General features: G+C 39.7%; 1 protein-coding gene and 1 long non-coding RNA gene across 2 annotated transcripts; one reads left to right on the top strand and one right to left on the bottom strand.

Annotated features, from left to right (window-relative positions):
* The first annotated feature begins 7198 nt into the window (after nt 1–7198).
* On the top strand, nt 7199–8277 carry LOC148853421 (uncharacterized). Its single transcript, XR_016112582.1, has 3 exons — nt 7199–7492; nt 7617–7738; nt 7887–8277. It is a non-coding gene; the product is annotated as an uncharacterized LOC148853421 (long non-coding RNA).
* Nucleotides 8278–9730: 1453 nt separating this feature from the next.
* Nucleotides 9731–14625, bottom strand: LOC148853420 (zinc finger protein CONSTANS-LIKE 14-like). The gene is made up of 4 exons (XM_088940953.1): nt 12911–14625; nt 11538–11738; nt 10483–10742; nt 9731–10324 (listed from the first exon to the last, which is right to left on the bottom strand). The coding sequence occupies exons 1-4, from the start codon at nt 13811–13813 to the stop codon at nt 10210–10212; spliced, it is 1479 nt and encodes a 492-aa protein (XP_088797079.1). The 5' UTR covers nt 13814–14625; the 3' UTR covers nt 9731–10209.
* Between the last annotated feature and the right edge of the window lie 3224 nt (nt 14626–17849).

The following is a 17849-nucleotide window of genomic DNA, read 5'->3' as shown; positions in this document are numbered from 1 at the left end:
CCAATTGAGAATTTTTTTAAAATAAATGCACTAAATCAAAGCTATTCGTAACCGAGTGGGGATCGGCGGCATTTGTAGGCTCGGGATTTGCTACAAACAAAGCCATGTACAACAGACTACGTAACAGTGGAGTTGTTACTAAGGCTCTGTTTAGTGCAACTATGTACTGGGTTTAATTTTGCTAATGTTTGGTAAGAATACATTTATGCATTGACATTGACAAAATAAGACATAAAATAATATATATACATTTGCACTTAAAGTCGATTAAATGTTAAAAAGGCATATTTCTACTTTTAGATTTGTGTTTGCATCCATTACAACAAAAACTCATTTGACAAAAAAATAAATTTATGACTGCAAAACTAAATTAACTTTGCATTTTGTATATGGACTAGAATGTACTCTAGATATTTGCATTTGAACTCTAAGAGCCTAAAGTTGTCAACTTGCTTGTGGCGATCTAGGAGGCGGTAGGAATGATACTGTGGGGTCACACATAGGAGTTAGGCACCTTAATTTTTCAAGAACTTAGAAAAAAGAAATTAATAATATAAGATCTTTAAAAAATAAATTTAATTTAGAAAAGGAACTTTTGATCTAAATAAAACTTTATCTTAACAAAGGAAAGACATCAAATTTTCTCATCCCATTTGTTATTATTATTATTATTATTATATTTTTTAAGATATCATTTGTTAGGTTTTAGACCTATGGGAAGAGAAAGCTCCACATTGCACCATCAATTCCGATTTCTCACAAAATCCATCCTTACACCGTCCTCAAAGCCCTTGTAGCCATCATTGAAAATATCATTGTATCCGTGTCTTATTATTCATAGGAAATATTTCCAAAATCCGAATCCCCCTCCCGAGATCATACAACCTATGCCATATTTGTGAATTGTGAGAATGGATTTGAAATAAAAACCTACTCCAATGATCATTGATGCATGAATGAACTTACGAAATATGCATACGGAAAATTATTTGAGACAACACCATTACACATCAACATGATTTATGACAATAATTAATAATTTCTACTTTGAATTTTTGATTTGAGAAAAAAACAAAAAAAGAAACACACTGAGTCAATCTCCTTACTACCTTTTGGCTTTTTGCATTTTATATCACAAATGGTGGATTGACTTCTGTTATGCTCATTCATTATTCACCCCTGCTACAAAATGAAAATTTTCACTGCGAGGTATGGATTATACTTGGTCCCATTGCTGTTTCTGGTTGAAACGTTTTGGGTTGATTAATATAAAATGGCATATAACCGTTAATATTTATGGTTAAAACAAGCATATTTTGTATGTAAGAGAGGCTGTGTCTAATTCTTTTAACTAGAATGACTCTTACATGTAATGTGATTAGTGACAATACATATATCATTTATTGTTCCACTTAATTCTTATTATAGGTGAAAACAACAATGATACCAAACACGGCAATTGGCTTGGGCTGATTAAACATGGGAGTTTGATCAATGAAACAACAGCGCAGCAATCACGGTTGGAACTTAGGACGGGATTTTTCTCTGTTACAACCTTACTATCATCTAAAACAGCAAAGGTTCCGGCAATGTAGCTGGTGGGGTGTTATAGTCGACTCCGGATCTTTCCACAAGAATTCTATTCATGCCTACCCACAAAACACTTTCTTATATGTGGCTGCGATGTTATGTGGGTAGGTGTGTCTAGACTTAACGTGGGCAGGAAATCTAGGCTCCTTATAGTCATATTGGTTCATCTTCAATTAATTTAGTAAGTTATTGAAGAGGTTGTAAGCTGCTGGAAAGTTGACTGATTGCAGTTATCAAATATTTTATTCTTAAATTATTTTTATTTGCAAAAGTACAAGGCAATAAGTGATTTAGTTGAGTAGTTTCAGCTGTTATTAAATGACCCTTAGAATAGTTTTCAAAGCGCTAAGGCAAGGTTAGGCAAGGGGGGCGCTAGGCGTCGCTTAATCAATGGAATTTATTATGTAGAAAACATAGATTTTAGGGTACTTCTTTAAGTACCATAACCATATTTCTTTCATTATTATTCATAATTTTCATAAGAAAAAAAAGTACAAAGTTCATCTTAAAGTATAGAAAATCAATATATTAATGAAAAGAAAAAAAAGGAAAAGCAAATCTAAAAAAGGGCTGAATCCATTTTTGTTATAAGAAAAGAAAAAAAGAAAAAGTAGTAGTAGTAGAAGAAAATGTGTTGATTAGAGAAAATTTTAAATTCTTCCTTATTTATTGATTCAGGCTTTAAAGTCTTTGAGGGTTTTGATGAGGGCGGATTTGGCCCTCCAATGACATTGTGACACCTGACACCTCATCACAACTAGGTGCATCTCGTGACAATCAGGCAACTGGCCACAGGCAGCTCATCCTCATGTAGCCTGGCAACTTAGACAATTCGCCACCCAAATAGCTTAGCACTTACAGGAAGCTCGCCACTAGGCAACTCGCCACCATGCAACACTTACAGGCAGCTCACCACCATGCAGCCTGGCACCTTACAGACAGCTCGCTTCCTAGTCAGACTGACCACCGCATGACAACCCCAAGGAGCTCACCACCGTACCCCGCATTTTACAAGATTGTGACTTGTAACAACTATTAGCTCACCCGCTCCCCGATTCAGGCGGGAATGGGCAACCTCGCTAGTTGGTGGCATTATCCCCACCTAACACGAAAATAGGTCCCATCACAGCGGGAATCCAGGAGCTGCTCCACCAAACCTGCGAGGACTCCAGTATATAAAGACCTCACCCCCAGGGGCAAAGGTATAGAAAAAGAGGGGAAAAAAGGAAGGGAAATGATGCATAATCTCTACTATCAACTCTCCCATTCTCTAAATATCATTTTCAGCTCACTATTAAGTGCCGACTTAGCCATCGGAGTGACCTCACCGGGTAAACACCCCTGAGTTCTCTGATTTAGTTCTTGCAGATCAACCAGGTCTGTCGTCTACAAAGATGAGCATATCATCTCCTGCAGGGAGCAGCCGGGTTGCACTACATCAGGGAGCTCCGCTTCAGCCTCTGAGTCATCGGCCACTTGGGAGCAGATGGGATGACGAGGTACTTAGCCAAAAAAAAAATGATACGTGACTAGAAACGGTTACATCAATTGGCACTGTCTGTGGGAATACGCTACAAAAAGCTAGGTTCTCATTTTACAAAAGCTAAGCTCTCAGAAAATAAAACCTCATCAGTCCTCTTCGCTAGGTCCCCTCTACAAAGCCGAGCTCATCATGGCTTTTGCGGAAGTTGGCGGCCAACAGACTACATGGGCACCCTTGCTGGTCGAGCCTTCCAAGGCTCCCGTGCGAGCTGGCGACCTAAAGTCAACAGTGCTGGCCCCGTTGGTCGAGCTCCTAGCAGCTTCTTGTAGGAGTGGGTGACTCGGCGACTTGCGCGCGGCCTGGCACAGACGTCGACCTGGCAGCTTGGCATAGGCGCGACCTGGCGACCTAGCACATGCGCCGACCTGGCGACTTGCAAGACGTGCTCACCGACGAATTCGGCATGCATATCCAAACACTCCCACGATCCTTGAAAGTTGACCCACGTGCCAAGTGATCTGGAGGGTGGTCAACGTGCATGGCAGCTACCTCCAGGAATCTCGAACTACTTAGATGACCTCGCAGAGATCTCGGATATGGTGCGTAAACCCACGCCAAACAATGCCTGTATAAAGGCACCAACCCCAGAAGCAAGTAAGCAAGTTCTAGCTCTCAGACTGTGATTTTTAGCTCGTAGTCTACTATGAGAGTACTGACTTAAGCATCAGAGCGACCTCATCGGCCGTGTTCTCTGACATTTAGTTCCTTGCAGGTCTCTAAAGAGCAATGAATCTCATCAATCCAGCTCAACACCTAGGCTACCTGGCACCTCATAGGCAGCTTGACACCTGGTCAGCCCGACACCTCACAGGCAGCTCGGCACCTGGTCAGCCCGACACCTCACAAGCAGCTCAACACCGGGTCAACTCGGCACCTCACAAGTAGCTCGACACCGGGTCAGCCCGACACCTCACAGGCAGCTCGACACCTCAAAGGCAACTCGACACCTATAGGAAGCTCGGCACCTGGTCAGCCCGACACCTCACAGGCAGTCCAGCACCTGGTCAGCCCAGCACCTCATAGGCAGGTTGGCACCTGGTCAGCCTGGCACCTCATAGGCAGCTCTGCACTTCATAAATCCCATTCGCCTCTTCGGCATGAGCAAAGTTCAGGAGTGGACTATGAGTCGCTTCCAAAGCCTAAGGGCCACAATACTGCTTTAAGACCCAGTCGCCTCTTCGGCACGAACAAAGTTCAGGAGTAGACTATGAGTCGCTCCCAAATCCTAAGGGCCACAATACTGCTTAAGACCCAATTGCCTCTTCGGCATGGGCAAAGTTCAGGAGTGGATTATGAGTCGCTTCCAAAGCCTAAGGGCCACAACACTGCTTAAGACCCAGTCGCCTCTTCGGCATGGGCAAAGTTCAGGAGTGGACTATGAGTTGCTCCCCAAGCCTAAGGGCCACAATACTACTTAAGACCCAGTCGCCTCTTCGGCATGGGCGAGCTAGTCCCAGTCACCTCCTTGGCATGAGCACTTAAGGCACAATCGCCTCTTCGGCATGGACAACATCAACAAGAGTGGACTATAAATCGCTCCCAGAACCTAAGGGCTAAAGCATCGAACTGGTAGAGACCTTAGCACCACTTAAGACACAATCGCCTCTTTGGCATGGGCAAAATCCCGGAGTGGACTACGAGTCGCTCCCAGAGCCTAATAAACTGAATCAGCACTTACGAGTTCATTGAATTTCGGGCCAAAAGGAGAAATCTACTCCCTTCGCCGAGTTATCTTCAGCTCGGGAGTGGGGGGCAAATGATGAGGGCGGATTTGGCCCTCCAATGACATTATGACACCTGGCACCTCATGACAACTAGGTGCAACCTCATGACAACCAGGCAGCTCGCCACATGCAGCTCACCTTCATGTAGCCTGGCAACTTAGACAACTCACCACTCAAACAACTCAGGACTTACAGGCAGCTTGCCACCATGCAGCCTAGCACATTACAGATAGCTCGCTTCCTAGTCAGACTGACCACTGCATGACAACCCCGAGGAGTTCACCACCGTACTCCGCATTTTACGGGATTGTGACTTGTAACAGTTATATTAGCTCACCCACTCCCCGATTCAGGTGGGAATGGGCAACCTCACCAGTTGGTGGCATTATCCCCACCTAACACGAAAACAGGTCCCATCACAGTGGGAATTCAGGTGCTGCTCCACCAAACCTGCAAGGACTTCAATATATAAAGACCTCACCCCCCAGGGGCAAAGGTATGCAAAAAGAGGGGAAAAAAGGAGGGAAAATGATGTGTAATCTTTGCTCTCAGCTCTCCCATTTTCTAAATATCATTTTCAGCTCACTATTAAGTGTTGACTTAACCATCGGAGTGACCTCGCCGGGTAAACACCCCCGAGTTCTCTGATTCAGTTCTTGCAGATCAACCAGGTCCGTCGTCTACAAAGATGAGCAGATCATCTTCTATAGGGAGTAGCCGGGTTGTACTACATTAGGGAGCTCTGCTTCAGCCTCTGAGTCATCGGCCACCTGGGAGCAGACGGGATGACGAGGTACTTAGCAAAAAAAATGATACCTGACCAGAAACAATTACATTAGGTTCAATGCAGTATTTAGCAATGTTCGTATTAATTAAATCCTAACAAATAAGAAAATAATAAAAAGAAATTAGTATATAAACACACAATGAATATTTTAACTTAATAATGCCTATTTTATAATTATAATGTCAAAAATAAAGAATAAAAAAATATTTTATAATACATATTACAAAACTACTTGACGATTAAGGGAGGCGAGCCTCAAAGGGCAACTATGACCCTTAGTGTCCATTTGGGAGGTTTTTCAGGACATGGCATTCTGAACTGGGCTCCACAAGTAGTGGTGTAGTATGGAATTTTTTTTCTAGTTGGGTCATAAAATAACTTAAAAAATGAGACTAATTAGAGAGTAAAATCACATTTTTGGGTTTTTCTCCTTCTTCCTTTTCTCTTTTAGTTGCTATGTAATGGCGAAAGTGACCTTTATTCCTTTCATTCCTTTGGCATTTCAAAATGTTGAAAAGTATTCAACCGCCCAATTCATAACTCAATTAGTCTAAAAAGCCAATTAATCTAATAATCCAAATAAAATTAAATTGACCCCACCCTTTTATATTTTCTTTTAATCTTACATGGAAAAAATAGGCTGAAATAATAAATATAGTTACATGTTTTTTCTGAACTTGAGTGGGTCAACATGTAGCTCCACCCATGCCCACAAACTTTTTGATGAAATCCAGAAAGACGATCACTATGTTCCATACACTAGAAACGCAGCTGAAATAGGAAGTTACTCCAAGTAACTTCTGGCGCTCAACCATAAGAGTGAATGTATCGCTGCACCTTGTCTAAGTCCTTCTAAACGGTTTCTTAGGCTCAGTTTAGAATGAGTACAAATTAATCTATACAATACAAAACCTTGTATTTCATATTTTTAAATCTTGTATCAGGCTATCAGCATTGTACATGTTTATATTTGTATACTTTCCAAACTGAGCCTTAAAAACAAACTAACCTTTTTCCCTTCGGATTTGAATTATGAATGAAAATAATATCTCAGCCTATCTATCATCCATTAATTCTTCTCTTTTCCATGTTTAGCGACAAAAAAAAAAAAATCTCTTTTCTATGAAATGGGATACAAGTTTACAAATCGAGTCGGATTGCCTTGCTTTGAGGCCAAAATTTGTGGTGGATTGGCTCGGGTTGAGCCCAAAATTTGGGGTGGATTGGCTCGGGTGGGAATCAAACCTAGTCCAACCTGATATATCGATCCTCACCGTTACCCAACCCAATCATAATTCAAGTTGGAGGGATTGGGTTCAATTTGGAACCTTACCTATAAAACCTACAATTACAAAACACCAACTACCATACTTGGATTGGGTCGGGTTACCCGAGACATCAACTCTGACCGAACTAACTCTGTATCATAATGGCATTTTTAACCCTAGCCCTAACACAATCTTCAACGGTTCAAGCCAATCCAAGTTGGGTTGGGGTTGGTCTGTCCCAAGTTGAAGCCCATATATAAAAACCATCAAGGGATCCCCTTCCTACATACGCTTGTAGCCTTTGGCTTTGGGTTGCCTTCAATTTTCTCTGTCATCACTCAGTAGTTATCCCTACCCTGTAGAAATATTTTTCCATGGAGATCATCTACGAAACCAAAGCTCGCCTACAAGACCCTATTCATGGAAGACAAAAATGCTTCATCTCAGGGCAAGTTTTGCTCAGAAGCTTGGGTGTTGCAGCCGCAATGGTTGCGACATGGTTGATGGCCACGAGCAAGCAATCCACGGAATTCTTCGGCATTCAGATTAGAGCTGTATATAGTGATTCGCCGGATTTCAAGTAAGTGGAGCATTAGAAAATAAAATCAAACAGATTTCCATATTAATACTTAATTCTTTTTCCTTTTAAATTCAGAGCAAACATGACCAATTTGTTCTGCTCTTTTTCTTTTTGTCTCCCGCAGATTCTTTGTATGCAAACGGCATTGCATGTGTCTCCTCTCTGGTTTCCTTGTTGACTGTTTACGTCTTGTACCGTAAAGGATCAAACCCGAGTAACTATTTCTATGTATTTCTGCATGATCTGGTAAGCAGTGGGTCTTCATAGTTCTTCTAATTTCTTTCTTCTTTATTATATCTTTTTTACTGAGACTAATCAAATAAACATTTTAAACTAGAATTTGTGGATTGGATGATGGAGTTTAAAAATTTGTTGTCCATGTATTCCTTTGCAGATTATTATGGCATTGGTGATGGCGGCATCTGTGGTCGCATCAGCTATTGGCTATGTTGGTGCTTATGGAAATACTCATACCGGTGGGATGTCGATCTGTGACCAAGTAGACAAATTCTGTCACAGAGCCTCTGATTCTATCATCTTCTCTTATTTGGCTTTCTTTATCTACTTAATACTCAGTGTTATCTGCAAATGAGTCGCGGCAAATTCAAGTATGATGACGTTAAGTTACAGATGTGAAGAAGAAGATTAGGAGGAGAGCTGGAGAAGAATAGAAAAGGTTGGCTGCGTGGATGTCTATTCGATGTTAGTTTATTGAAATATAATAGCTTAGAAACCATATTCCTTTAATAAAATTAAGATATGCAGAATTTAAAGATATTGTTGCGTAGGTGATTCTTTTCCAATTTGGTCTTTTTTTTTTATCCTTGAAGATTCCTTAATGGTTTGAGAAGACAATTTAGATTAGCTGGATGCTATGGATTAATGGATGCCCCAGGCCAAGCCATAAATATGCTAAGGTAAAGATTAGCTAATCTTAAACGTGATAGTTGTGTAGAAGGATGTGGAACCAGTGACAACGCCCCACAGGCCCACACCAGTAATAAAATTCAAGATCATGGGATCCACAGTGAGAAGTTGAATAGTTATAGGCTCATATATTTTATGACTGGCGCGGAGTGTTATCATTGGCTTTACTTTTACTTGGAGATTTCCTCCAATCATAGCTTCGGAGACGGGAGACCTTTTCCAATTATATCTGACCACGCTAGTGTTTTGGACAAAACATGAGTTGGGTGTTTTATTTTTTTCTGCCAAACATTGGCGTGTTTACATTTTATTGGGACTTGGGAGGTCTCCGAACCCATCTCTCAATTTCCTAAACAAGTGCAAATGGTAGAAAGCATTAAAGCCTTTAGTCGAAGAGTGAAATGGTGGTAAGCCTTAAAGCCTGATGTGAATTCTAAACAAATGGTAGAAAGCATTAGTCGAAGAATAAAAATACAACACCCCATGTGAATTCTAAACAAGTGCAAATGGTAGAAAGCATTAAAGCCTTTAGTCAAAGAGTGAAATGAAGACATTGTAGAAGCCTTTGGCCGATGCGCTAAATCGGATGAATTAGTGTAAATGGGAAACCTGTCACAAACCGAATCAAAATTCAGGAGAGAAGTGCAGGACATCCAAATTCCTACGCATATCTAGCCTAGCGCTAAGATGTCATACTGCCCAAGTTGCTCCATTTAAGCTTCTGGTTCAAGGACACAGGTTTTACTCTTCGAAATCTCTAGGAGTGGACCGATATAACATGTTTGGTAACTATAAGTCTACAGCCATCCCAAAACACTGACTTTCAATTCAAACTTTAAAGGGCAGATAACTAATATTTCTTTCTTCCTTTTTTTTTTCTGGAAGTAGTACAAAATACAAATATGTACAGTATAAATATATACAAAATAACACAAAATACAAGATTTTGCACTCTTCTCCTTCCAAACTGAGCCTTAAGAATTCATAACTTCAAATTTTCTCATACATGTTTGATTAACAGTCAATTTATGGTTTGCCACTTCACTAGTGAGTTCAAACTTCAAAGTACTAAACCTCGATTAAAAAATAATTCCTCCAATTATTATGTAGTAATGTGGAGATGGTTCCAAGTAGATTAGTATGTAGTAATGTGATTCACTTGAAACCAGGATTAGATTCTGAATAAAGAATCAATTCAAAGTGAATCGATTCGTACTGCAGAACCAAGAAACCATGTGTTGGAGAACATCCAGGTCCAGGTGGCCCTTAACTCCACCATAAATGGCTTGGTAGAACAAGGAGATTAAGAGATACAATGAATAGAGAAATTACTAATAGATTCAAAAAATATAGAGAGATGCTTGTCAAGCTTTCAGATAAATATCCAAATTTGATTGGCACTTGGCAGGGTACTTGACTTATTTAGGAGTACAAGTTACCAGATATAACGGATAGGCTCCGTAATCTTGCCCACCTACTTACTACCATCCAGCTAGGCCCAGGCCAGAATTTGCATTACTCAGTGGGCCTATCATGAACAGCTTCAAGTAGGCCGACATGGGCATGGGCAGGACCAGGGCAGATCATTTTGTGAACCCTTAGTTAGGCCTCATTTCAATCAAACTTCAAACATATGCCCCCTTTCATTATGGCCCATAACTTTTCACACGGATTCTACATCAAATTGGAGTGGCCAAAGGAATAGATAATGCTTGATTTTTTTTTTCCAGTCACCACCTTAGGAGCAATAAATATCTACAGACCGAAGCATAGCTCATCCTCAAAACTGTTCAGCTGCTTGTTTCAGCATTGAGAGCTTCACTAGCCTTCACAAACCGGCCCTTCACACGCTTTCGGGCATCAGCCCTTGCCTTCCTTGATTCATACCGGATGTGCTTATCATATCTATTCATGGTTTAATGCCATTATTTAGAACAGTATTTGAGTTCAAAACATACAAAAGAAACAATGCTAAACGCCTAAACGTACATTCATGTAAGAATGCTAAGTTGTAATTAAACGTTATAGAGAAAGAAAGAAAAGGAAATGACAGAAGATCTTACCTTCGAGTTTTCTTTTTTTCCTTGTAACGTAGCATGGCATTTCCTCTGTTCTGTGCTAGCATCTCCATGTCAGCCTTGGTTGCTGCTCTTGCAGTTTCGCTGCTAACCAAGAGAGATTGTTTGAGGAAATGGGCATCTTTGCTGTTGCCACAGGCTTTAGGTTTAGCTAAAGTTGAACTCGAAGATGCCCTCAATACTGGTATATTATTGCTTTCAGAGGTCGTTGGCCCCTGGCTTGCAGCTAAGTTGTTTGAGTTGTTCTGCAAAATGCAAGCTAAAATGTTTAGCCAAACTGATTTTAAAAAGAAATATAAAAACAAGCACCAGGAGGGGTAAGGACTGTTACAACATGAATTGAGATCAGTCCACCCCTACCCAACCCACATTTTGCACAAATAGATCAGTATCAAGGATGGAATATGTTCACAAGTTCAAGTCAAATCAGGTCAAACTGAACCTAGCAGACCTCCGAGGCTAAGTGTAAGCAACAATGGTGCTTTTATAAAACAATATCCTTGAATTGCTGCCCCAATGATAAGAATCAACATTTTCCTGGGTTACCCTCAAATGCCAGGCTAATTACTGTACTTACATCTTTGAGTTCATTAGATTTTAGAAAGAAACTTGAAAGATATATTAATTAACACATAATGATCAAAAAACATATTAATTAGCACACTCACATATTACCAGACCACGAAAACCTTTTTCCTAATTTTTCTAAATACCTAATGGCTTTAGGCCCTTCAATGAGATTAAACCTGTTCTGGAAGTCAAGCACTGAAACTACTGAAAACAAAGTGATGGAGTTTCATGCAAAATTTCTTCCACGAAAGCACCTAGATAGGTTGTATAGATGACAACTTCACAAGTACATAATCTCTAGACCAGCCCTTCTATATAAAACATATATATTGAAAAATTAACTTCTTATACAAATTAGAAATGCTACACCTGCAAAACTCCTATTCATTTACAACCAATTTCTTCTGCCTTGTTATCAACAGGTATTGAATGAAGACTAGTTAAGTAAATATGCAGTTAGAATGGCTTACATTTTGTGATGAAATATCATGTGACATAAAACAGTTCATCTCATATATGTCATCCACCACTTTCTTAGCTGTTAAGCTAGTTCCCTTGATAAGGTCATTGTAACTCTTGATGATAAAACCGGCATTGCTTGAACCATATCTGACTTCTAATGGACCAGCCTCCTCATGATTCCTCGATTTACCTAAATTAAAATCCCAAATCTACAAGAGGACAGATAACTGTTGATCAGCAGAAAGAAAAGACAAAAGAGCATTCTTTCAGCAACTGAACATAATTTGTTTAGAAAGGGAATAAACCATAGAATTTAGTTGCTAAATAAATCAAGGAAATGGAAAGTCCTAGTTACAAAGTAGTACAAAATTTTCTCAACAAACAAGAATGGGAGAGTAGGCACTGAAGGAAACCTTATCAACAAAATATTAATATTCGTTCTAAATACTGTGATGGCAAAACTAAATGTCATGGATTAGTTGAATACTCTCAATAATAATCCTGAATGATTGTCAAGTTACTCCAGAACTCCTCAAATGATGAACCGACAGATAATTCTTCTCTTGTATTAGTAGACTCTAAAACTTCCACAAGTCAGACAGAAAGATTATGCTCTTTGCCTATACATCGCTTAGAATGGTATTTTTCTTCCCCTTTACCAGTTATTACTTCATGAAAATGTTTTCTTTCTAATAGGTCCTCTGAAATGAAACATGCACAGGAGTCTCAACTATGTCAACAATTCTCATATTATCATATGAAATAACTACCATGTCACAAATAAAGAAAGAGTCCTTAGACAATCACTTGGAGGTAGGACTAAGCATGCATCTAACGGTGACAAAGGAGCACTCTACTAAAAAGTACTTACCGTTGGCAACAAAGTTCCCTAAACATTTGAACCAGTTAAGGGTGATAAGGGAGAATTGGATATGTTGGCCTTACTGCCACATGGATATAATCACTCCAAGGTGAAATCAAAACGCAAGAACCCTTTAACCATGTAAACATGTTTGCAGACATCAAGAAACAGAAGGCTTTAAAATAGATGGCTGAAGTAAAATTGGTTTCGTCATAAACATCGCAGTCATTTATGAATCAAGAGCCAGAGCAAACTGTGACCATATTCCTAAAACAGACGGTAAATTGAAAATGGGAATTATCTTTCTAGGGATGCTTGTTTGGAGTTTCCAACTCCATCGAAGGGCAAACGGGAGAAGAAACGGCCACTAATATTAGAATAAGCAAAGCAGTTAAACCAAACAAGGCGAACAAGTATAGCAGGCAAAGCAGAAAAAAAAAAAAAAAAAATTGAAAGTGATGTACCAACAAAAGTCATAAAAAGGAAAAAGATGAGGAGTTAGGAAGAGTGAAGCAAGACCTGAGCGGCCTGGTCGGTGGGATTACAGTCCCACATAATATTGTCTTCAATGAGACGATTGCTCTCTCTTGGATCCAGACGAGCAGGCAACATAAGCAACGACGTAAATGGTGTTTGCTGCTGCAACAATTGATTGGTGTCTGCGACCACATCACCTCCATCAGGCAAATCAAGAGCTTCGATATTGCCTGGTTGCGTAGTCCTACCGGGTGTCCCAGGACCCAGCTCGTCCACAACTCCATCACTGCTGACCAGATCCCGCTTAAGCAGTTCCACTAACTGCTTGAATATAATTTGAGTTTGCTTCCCACAGTTGGAATTCTGCCGTTTGGACAGTGCTGGAATCTCGGCACTCGGAACACTGAGGTACAAGGGAGGGCCATTCTCATTGGGCGACATCAGATCATGCAAAGTCACAGGAGCATACTTGTAGACCCAAGAATCGACAGAGACAACGGAATCCAGGGCAGACCAACTTGGGAACATGTGATTATCCTGCGAAAGCTGGGATGGCGGGAGAGGCATCAGAGATTTCTTATCTCCAAGATCGAAACCCCAAACTGAAGCGAGTTCAGTCGCCGAAGGGCAACCAGAGAAGCTCTCAAGCGGATTGCGCTCGTGAGAGGCGGAAATAGAGCAGTTCCCGTGTGCGTCCCAGTCACACTCTTGGCATAGCACGAGATTATCGGTGGAACAGCGGATAGAGGCCGGTTCGGAGCTGCAATTGTCGCAGATCTGAGAACGCAGGTGTTTACGGGATAAGGCGTTGGCAGAGTGGACATGATGGTCACAGAATAAACAGAGCTTAGCAGAATCAGCTCTGCAGTAGAGAACAGCGATCTGTTCGTTGCAGAAATCGCAAGGAATGCCCTCACTATTTGTCAATCTAGGGTTCTTCTCCATATTAGAGAGTTGAGACAAACTCAACGAATCAAGTAGAAGGAAAGGAAAAAAAGAAAAGGATTGAAAGAATCAGAAGACAGAAATTGAAAATACGTGTAAATCCTATATCTATCTAAATACAGAAATCATATATACATGGCCAAAAAATAACAACAAGACCCTAGCAGTAGCAGGGTAGTCACAGAAGTGGCAAGCAATCTTTGCTCGCTGAGCCTGAAGAGCAAGAGAGCCGAGGGAAAGAGGGAAGAGCAAGCGAAACCCCTAAACAGAGTATCACAGAGAATTCCTTCTGTTAGCAGAGTGGATGGAGGAGGTGGAGGAGGACATACGGGCACTTTTTACTTAGAATTCCTTCTATTATTATATTATTAATAATATAATAATAATAATAAAATGTGAAGTGTCTAAGCACATGGGAAGCATGGGAAAGGGGGGAGAGAGAGAGAGAGAGCGGTCTGCCGCCCGTCTGGCGTCTGCACTCCAAACCACAGTCTGCAGGTTTGGTCAGAGAGAAGGGATGAGATGGGAAGGCAGGTGGGACCCATGTGTGAAAAATATCGGACTGACACTTTTTGCTGAACAGGCACGAAACTGGAATGCATCTTCCACGATTCACGATTCTGCATCTCTTGTCCACGTCTACTACATAACATCGCAGCTACATATAAAGAGCATCTCATCCTCCAAAAGAAATATTCCTAATTGACGGAGGTATGATGTAAATAAACGTGGGCAAAATTGTTGTGAACAGGTGATCCGGAGTCTCTTCGCACTTTCCGCAACCAAAAAAGTCGTCTAGACTGTTGAAGATTGAAATGGTCTCCAAAATTTACAAAAAAGAGCTGTATTCGTTCCTGTACTGTTTACCGTATGAGTTCATTTTTGGGATGGATCTCTCTCTCATGAAGTCATGAGTGATAAGTGATGGATTGGAATAGACACGTAGGTATAATCTACAGAGTGCAGTGTGGAGAGAGATATTTTGATATAGTAGGGTACTGAATGGTAAATTCAGACAACAAGAAGTTGTTACCCTTCATTGTCTGTAAAGAAAAAGTATGAGGTGTCGATGTCTCAATCTAGATTCATGAGAATGGAAAAGAATAATATATGATATAATGATAGTAACGTAGTCATCATGATTAAACATCCAATCCCCACTTGGCAGTTGGCACTGTATCAATGGCACTCACCAAACTGAAAACTGCGACCTATTAATGAATGCCATTGCCCAAAGGGGCCTTTTCTCAACTCCTCCTCTCCTTCTACTTCACCGTCACCGTCCACTGATAGGTGATAGCGTATTAAGTGCCGACTTTTTATTGGGATGCTGGATGGGATGGAATGGGACCCATTCGATTTCAATGGTGTTAGGGAATCGCCGACTCTCAACGAGTTCACGGGCCCGTGTATCCCGGTTTGACCAAATCAAACCACAGGCCACAGCGTTCTGTTCTGTTCTTTCACAATTAGGTATTACCATTTGCCAAAAAGAAAAGTTTCGGGTTCGTCAACCCAATTAAAACCCCAAGAATTAATTCGGATGAAAATTAGACTTGTTCCTTCATTGGTAACCAGAACTGCAGAGGTGATGTTGATGACGGTGGTGTATGTTATGTATAAAATGCATATATAATTGCGTATAATATAATCCCGATCCCTAGCTACAGGAAATAATGGGAGGAATCCCACGCATGAGACAAATAAAAAAGCACTTTTCGTATTTATTGCAATATATAATTTTTTAAAAGGAAAAAACGCCTTTTAATTTTAATAATTGCTGCCATGCCATTCACTGCCCTAATCGGCTAGTAACAGGCACGTTGTTGCTTTCCTCCTTAGACATTAAAGAGATAGACTGATAGATGCAGTTGTGGATCGCTGGAGTTGCTGCCTTACCGGTTATAGTAATATTATAATTTATAATTTATTGTTACTTGAATATAAAATAATTAGTATAGAAAAAGTGGTTGAGTGGGCGTTGGAGCGAGGTATATGTAAAATAAAGCTACAAATAGCCAAAGGAGGGTTTTCTTTATTTCTAATCTAATGGTAATTGACGTGGAAATCGTACTTATGCTAATATTAAAATGATTTAGCTCCCTAATAATTGCACTACTTTTTCCCCAATTGGAAGCCGTTTACATCACTTCACTCCTCTATCTTCAATTCGTCATGTTCAGCATTCCAACTTCCAAGATATTAGTAAAACTAAAGGCCCAATATCGTCTACCTTAATTAACTATATATATATATATATGTTCCCACACGAGGATGCTGATGATTTGTAGATTGAAAGTATCATTTTTTTAAAAAATAATGTCTTTTTTCTTTGAATTGTTATTGATGTTTCTTGAAATAATAATAACTTTTTTTTTTGTTTGGTACTTGTGTTATTCAATCCGAGGTGGTGTATAAATTGAGGAGATCTACTAGATAATTCTTCCTAATAAGGCAGAGCCGAGCTACAAGGACGATGCCGTGCTTCAAGACCTATAATCAAGGAAATAGAAATCAGAGGCCTGAGGAATTATCCCCGGGTAAGAATTCCGACGCTCAAATTAGTAGGAGGTGGTACGATGGTTGGGCCGAAATATAAGGATGTCGGTTTGAGTTAAATAACGGTATAGGTCTCAGAAGTTGGATTCCTTACCTCGAGTATGGAGTACTTTTTTTATAGCTGAAGATCCATGTCCTGATCGGATTGGACTTCTGGGGTTGTCGAGATGAGGTTACCTGCCGAGGAATTCGGGATAGAGTCTCGTTCCCCGTGGAGTCATCTTCCTACTTCCTCTTTATCCGTAGTTGTGCTCATCCATATGACATGTAGTTGACGTAGTTGGAAGGATAAGATGGGGGCCACAGTAATAGCGTAGCATGGCCGAGCTAGCCCGTCATGGCTGGGCTAGGCCAACATGGCCGAGTTAGGATGATGTGGCAGGATGATAGTTGGGCAGCCATGTATCTCGCAAGGCCAGCTCAGCCATGACCCAAACAGGTACTAATGCTCCAGAAAACATTTTCAATACCGATATCATTATCCTGTGCTACATGATTACCACCTCACTTTTTTTTTTTGACAACGAATTTCAGTTTCAAGAAATTCCAAATTCTATATTGCTTCAAACCATACCTTCTTGATTCTCAAGGCATGACTTAATTATCCCTTCACTCAGCGTCATTGACGGTGCCTTGTAAATTTTAAGGAATACTAGTTGGAACAATAAAATACATCTTTTAATTTTTTTTTTCTTTCTTTTATATATATAAGGAGTAGTAAACTAGTAATCTCTTGATAACGATCGATGATTATCTTGGGTTGGGGTTGTTATTACAAGTTTTTCATTTTAGATAAGCAAGCAAACGATGCTCCCATTGAATCAACCAATCAGCTGTATACGAGCAATTACTTATTTACATGGCCAAGGCACATAGATTATATTGCACACATCAGTAAGTTCTTGATAACGATGAGCGCCTTGGGGCTCTTTCTATAAGTTTGATTTAGCTAAATAACCAAAATCAAGTAGGTTGATACGCCCATTGACTCAGACAATCAGCTGTATACGAGCAATTACGTATTTACTAGGGGTATTAATGGTTCAATTAATTGAAAAGTTGGTTAACTTTTGAAATTAAATTAGGGTTATCAGTTTTTTAAAAACGGATAACCAAAATTAAACGGAAGCCAATCAATTGAAAGATTGACCAGTTTGATTAATCATTGGTTTAATTTATCGGTTTTTTAGTTTTTTATTATTTATAATATTTATTATAAAAAATATATAAATATATAATAAAATACTAGAAATATACATAATGCTATATTTTAAATAATAAATAATGTATTATATATCATAAATATATATTTATTAATTTATAATGTATAAAAATATAAAAAATATATAAATATATATATATATATACCGGTCGATTCGATTAATCATCAGTTTTCCATTTTGATTAACCGAAACTAAATCGATACTTTGGATTTTTTAAAATATTGAATCAAAACTAAACCGATTGATTTAATTAA

This window comes from Nelumbo lutea, chromosome 4 (assembly GCF_056320005.1).
Source record: "Nelumbo lutea isolate HS-2025 chromosome 4, American lotus-T2T, whole genome shotgun sequence".
Classification (NCBI taxonomy): domain Eukaryota; kingdom Viridiplantae; phylum Streptophyta; class Magnoliopsida; order Proteales; family Nelumbonaceae; genus Nelumbo; species Nelumbo lutea.
Note: the sequence above shows the minus strand (reverse complement) of the source record. Positions and strands in the feature narration are given on the sequence as shown.

Coding starts and splice junctions, on each gene's coding strand:
- LOC148853420 (XM_088940953.1), bottom strand. CDS start 13,813: ATGGAGAAGAACCCTAGATTGACAAATAGTGAGGGCATTCCTTGCGAT. Junction 11,739..12,910: donor CCACCGACCAGGCCGCTCAG/GTCTTGCTTCAC, acceptor GTCCTCTTGTAG/ATTTGGGATTTTAATTTAGG. Junction 10,743..11,537: donor ATGATATTTCATCACAAAAT/GTAAGCCATTCT, acceptor TGCATTTTGCAG/AACAACTCAAACAACTTAGC.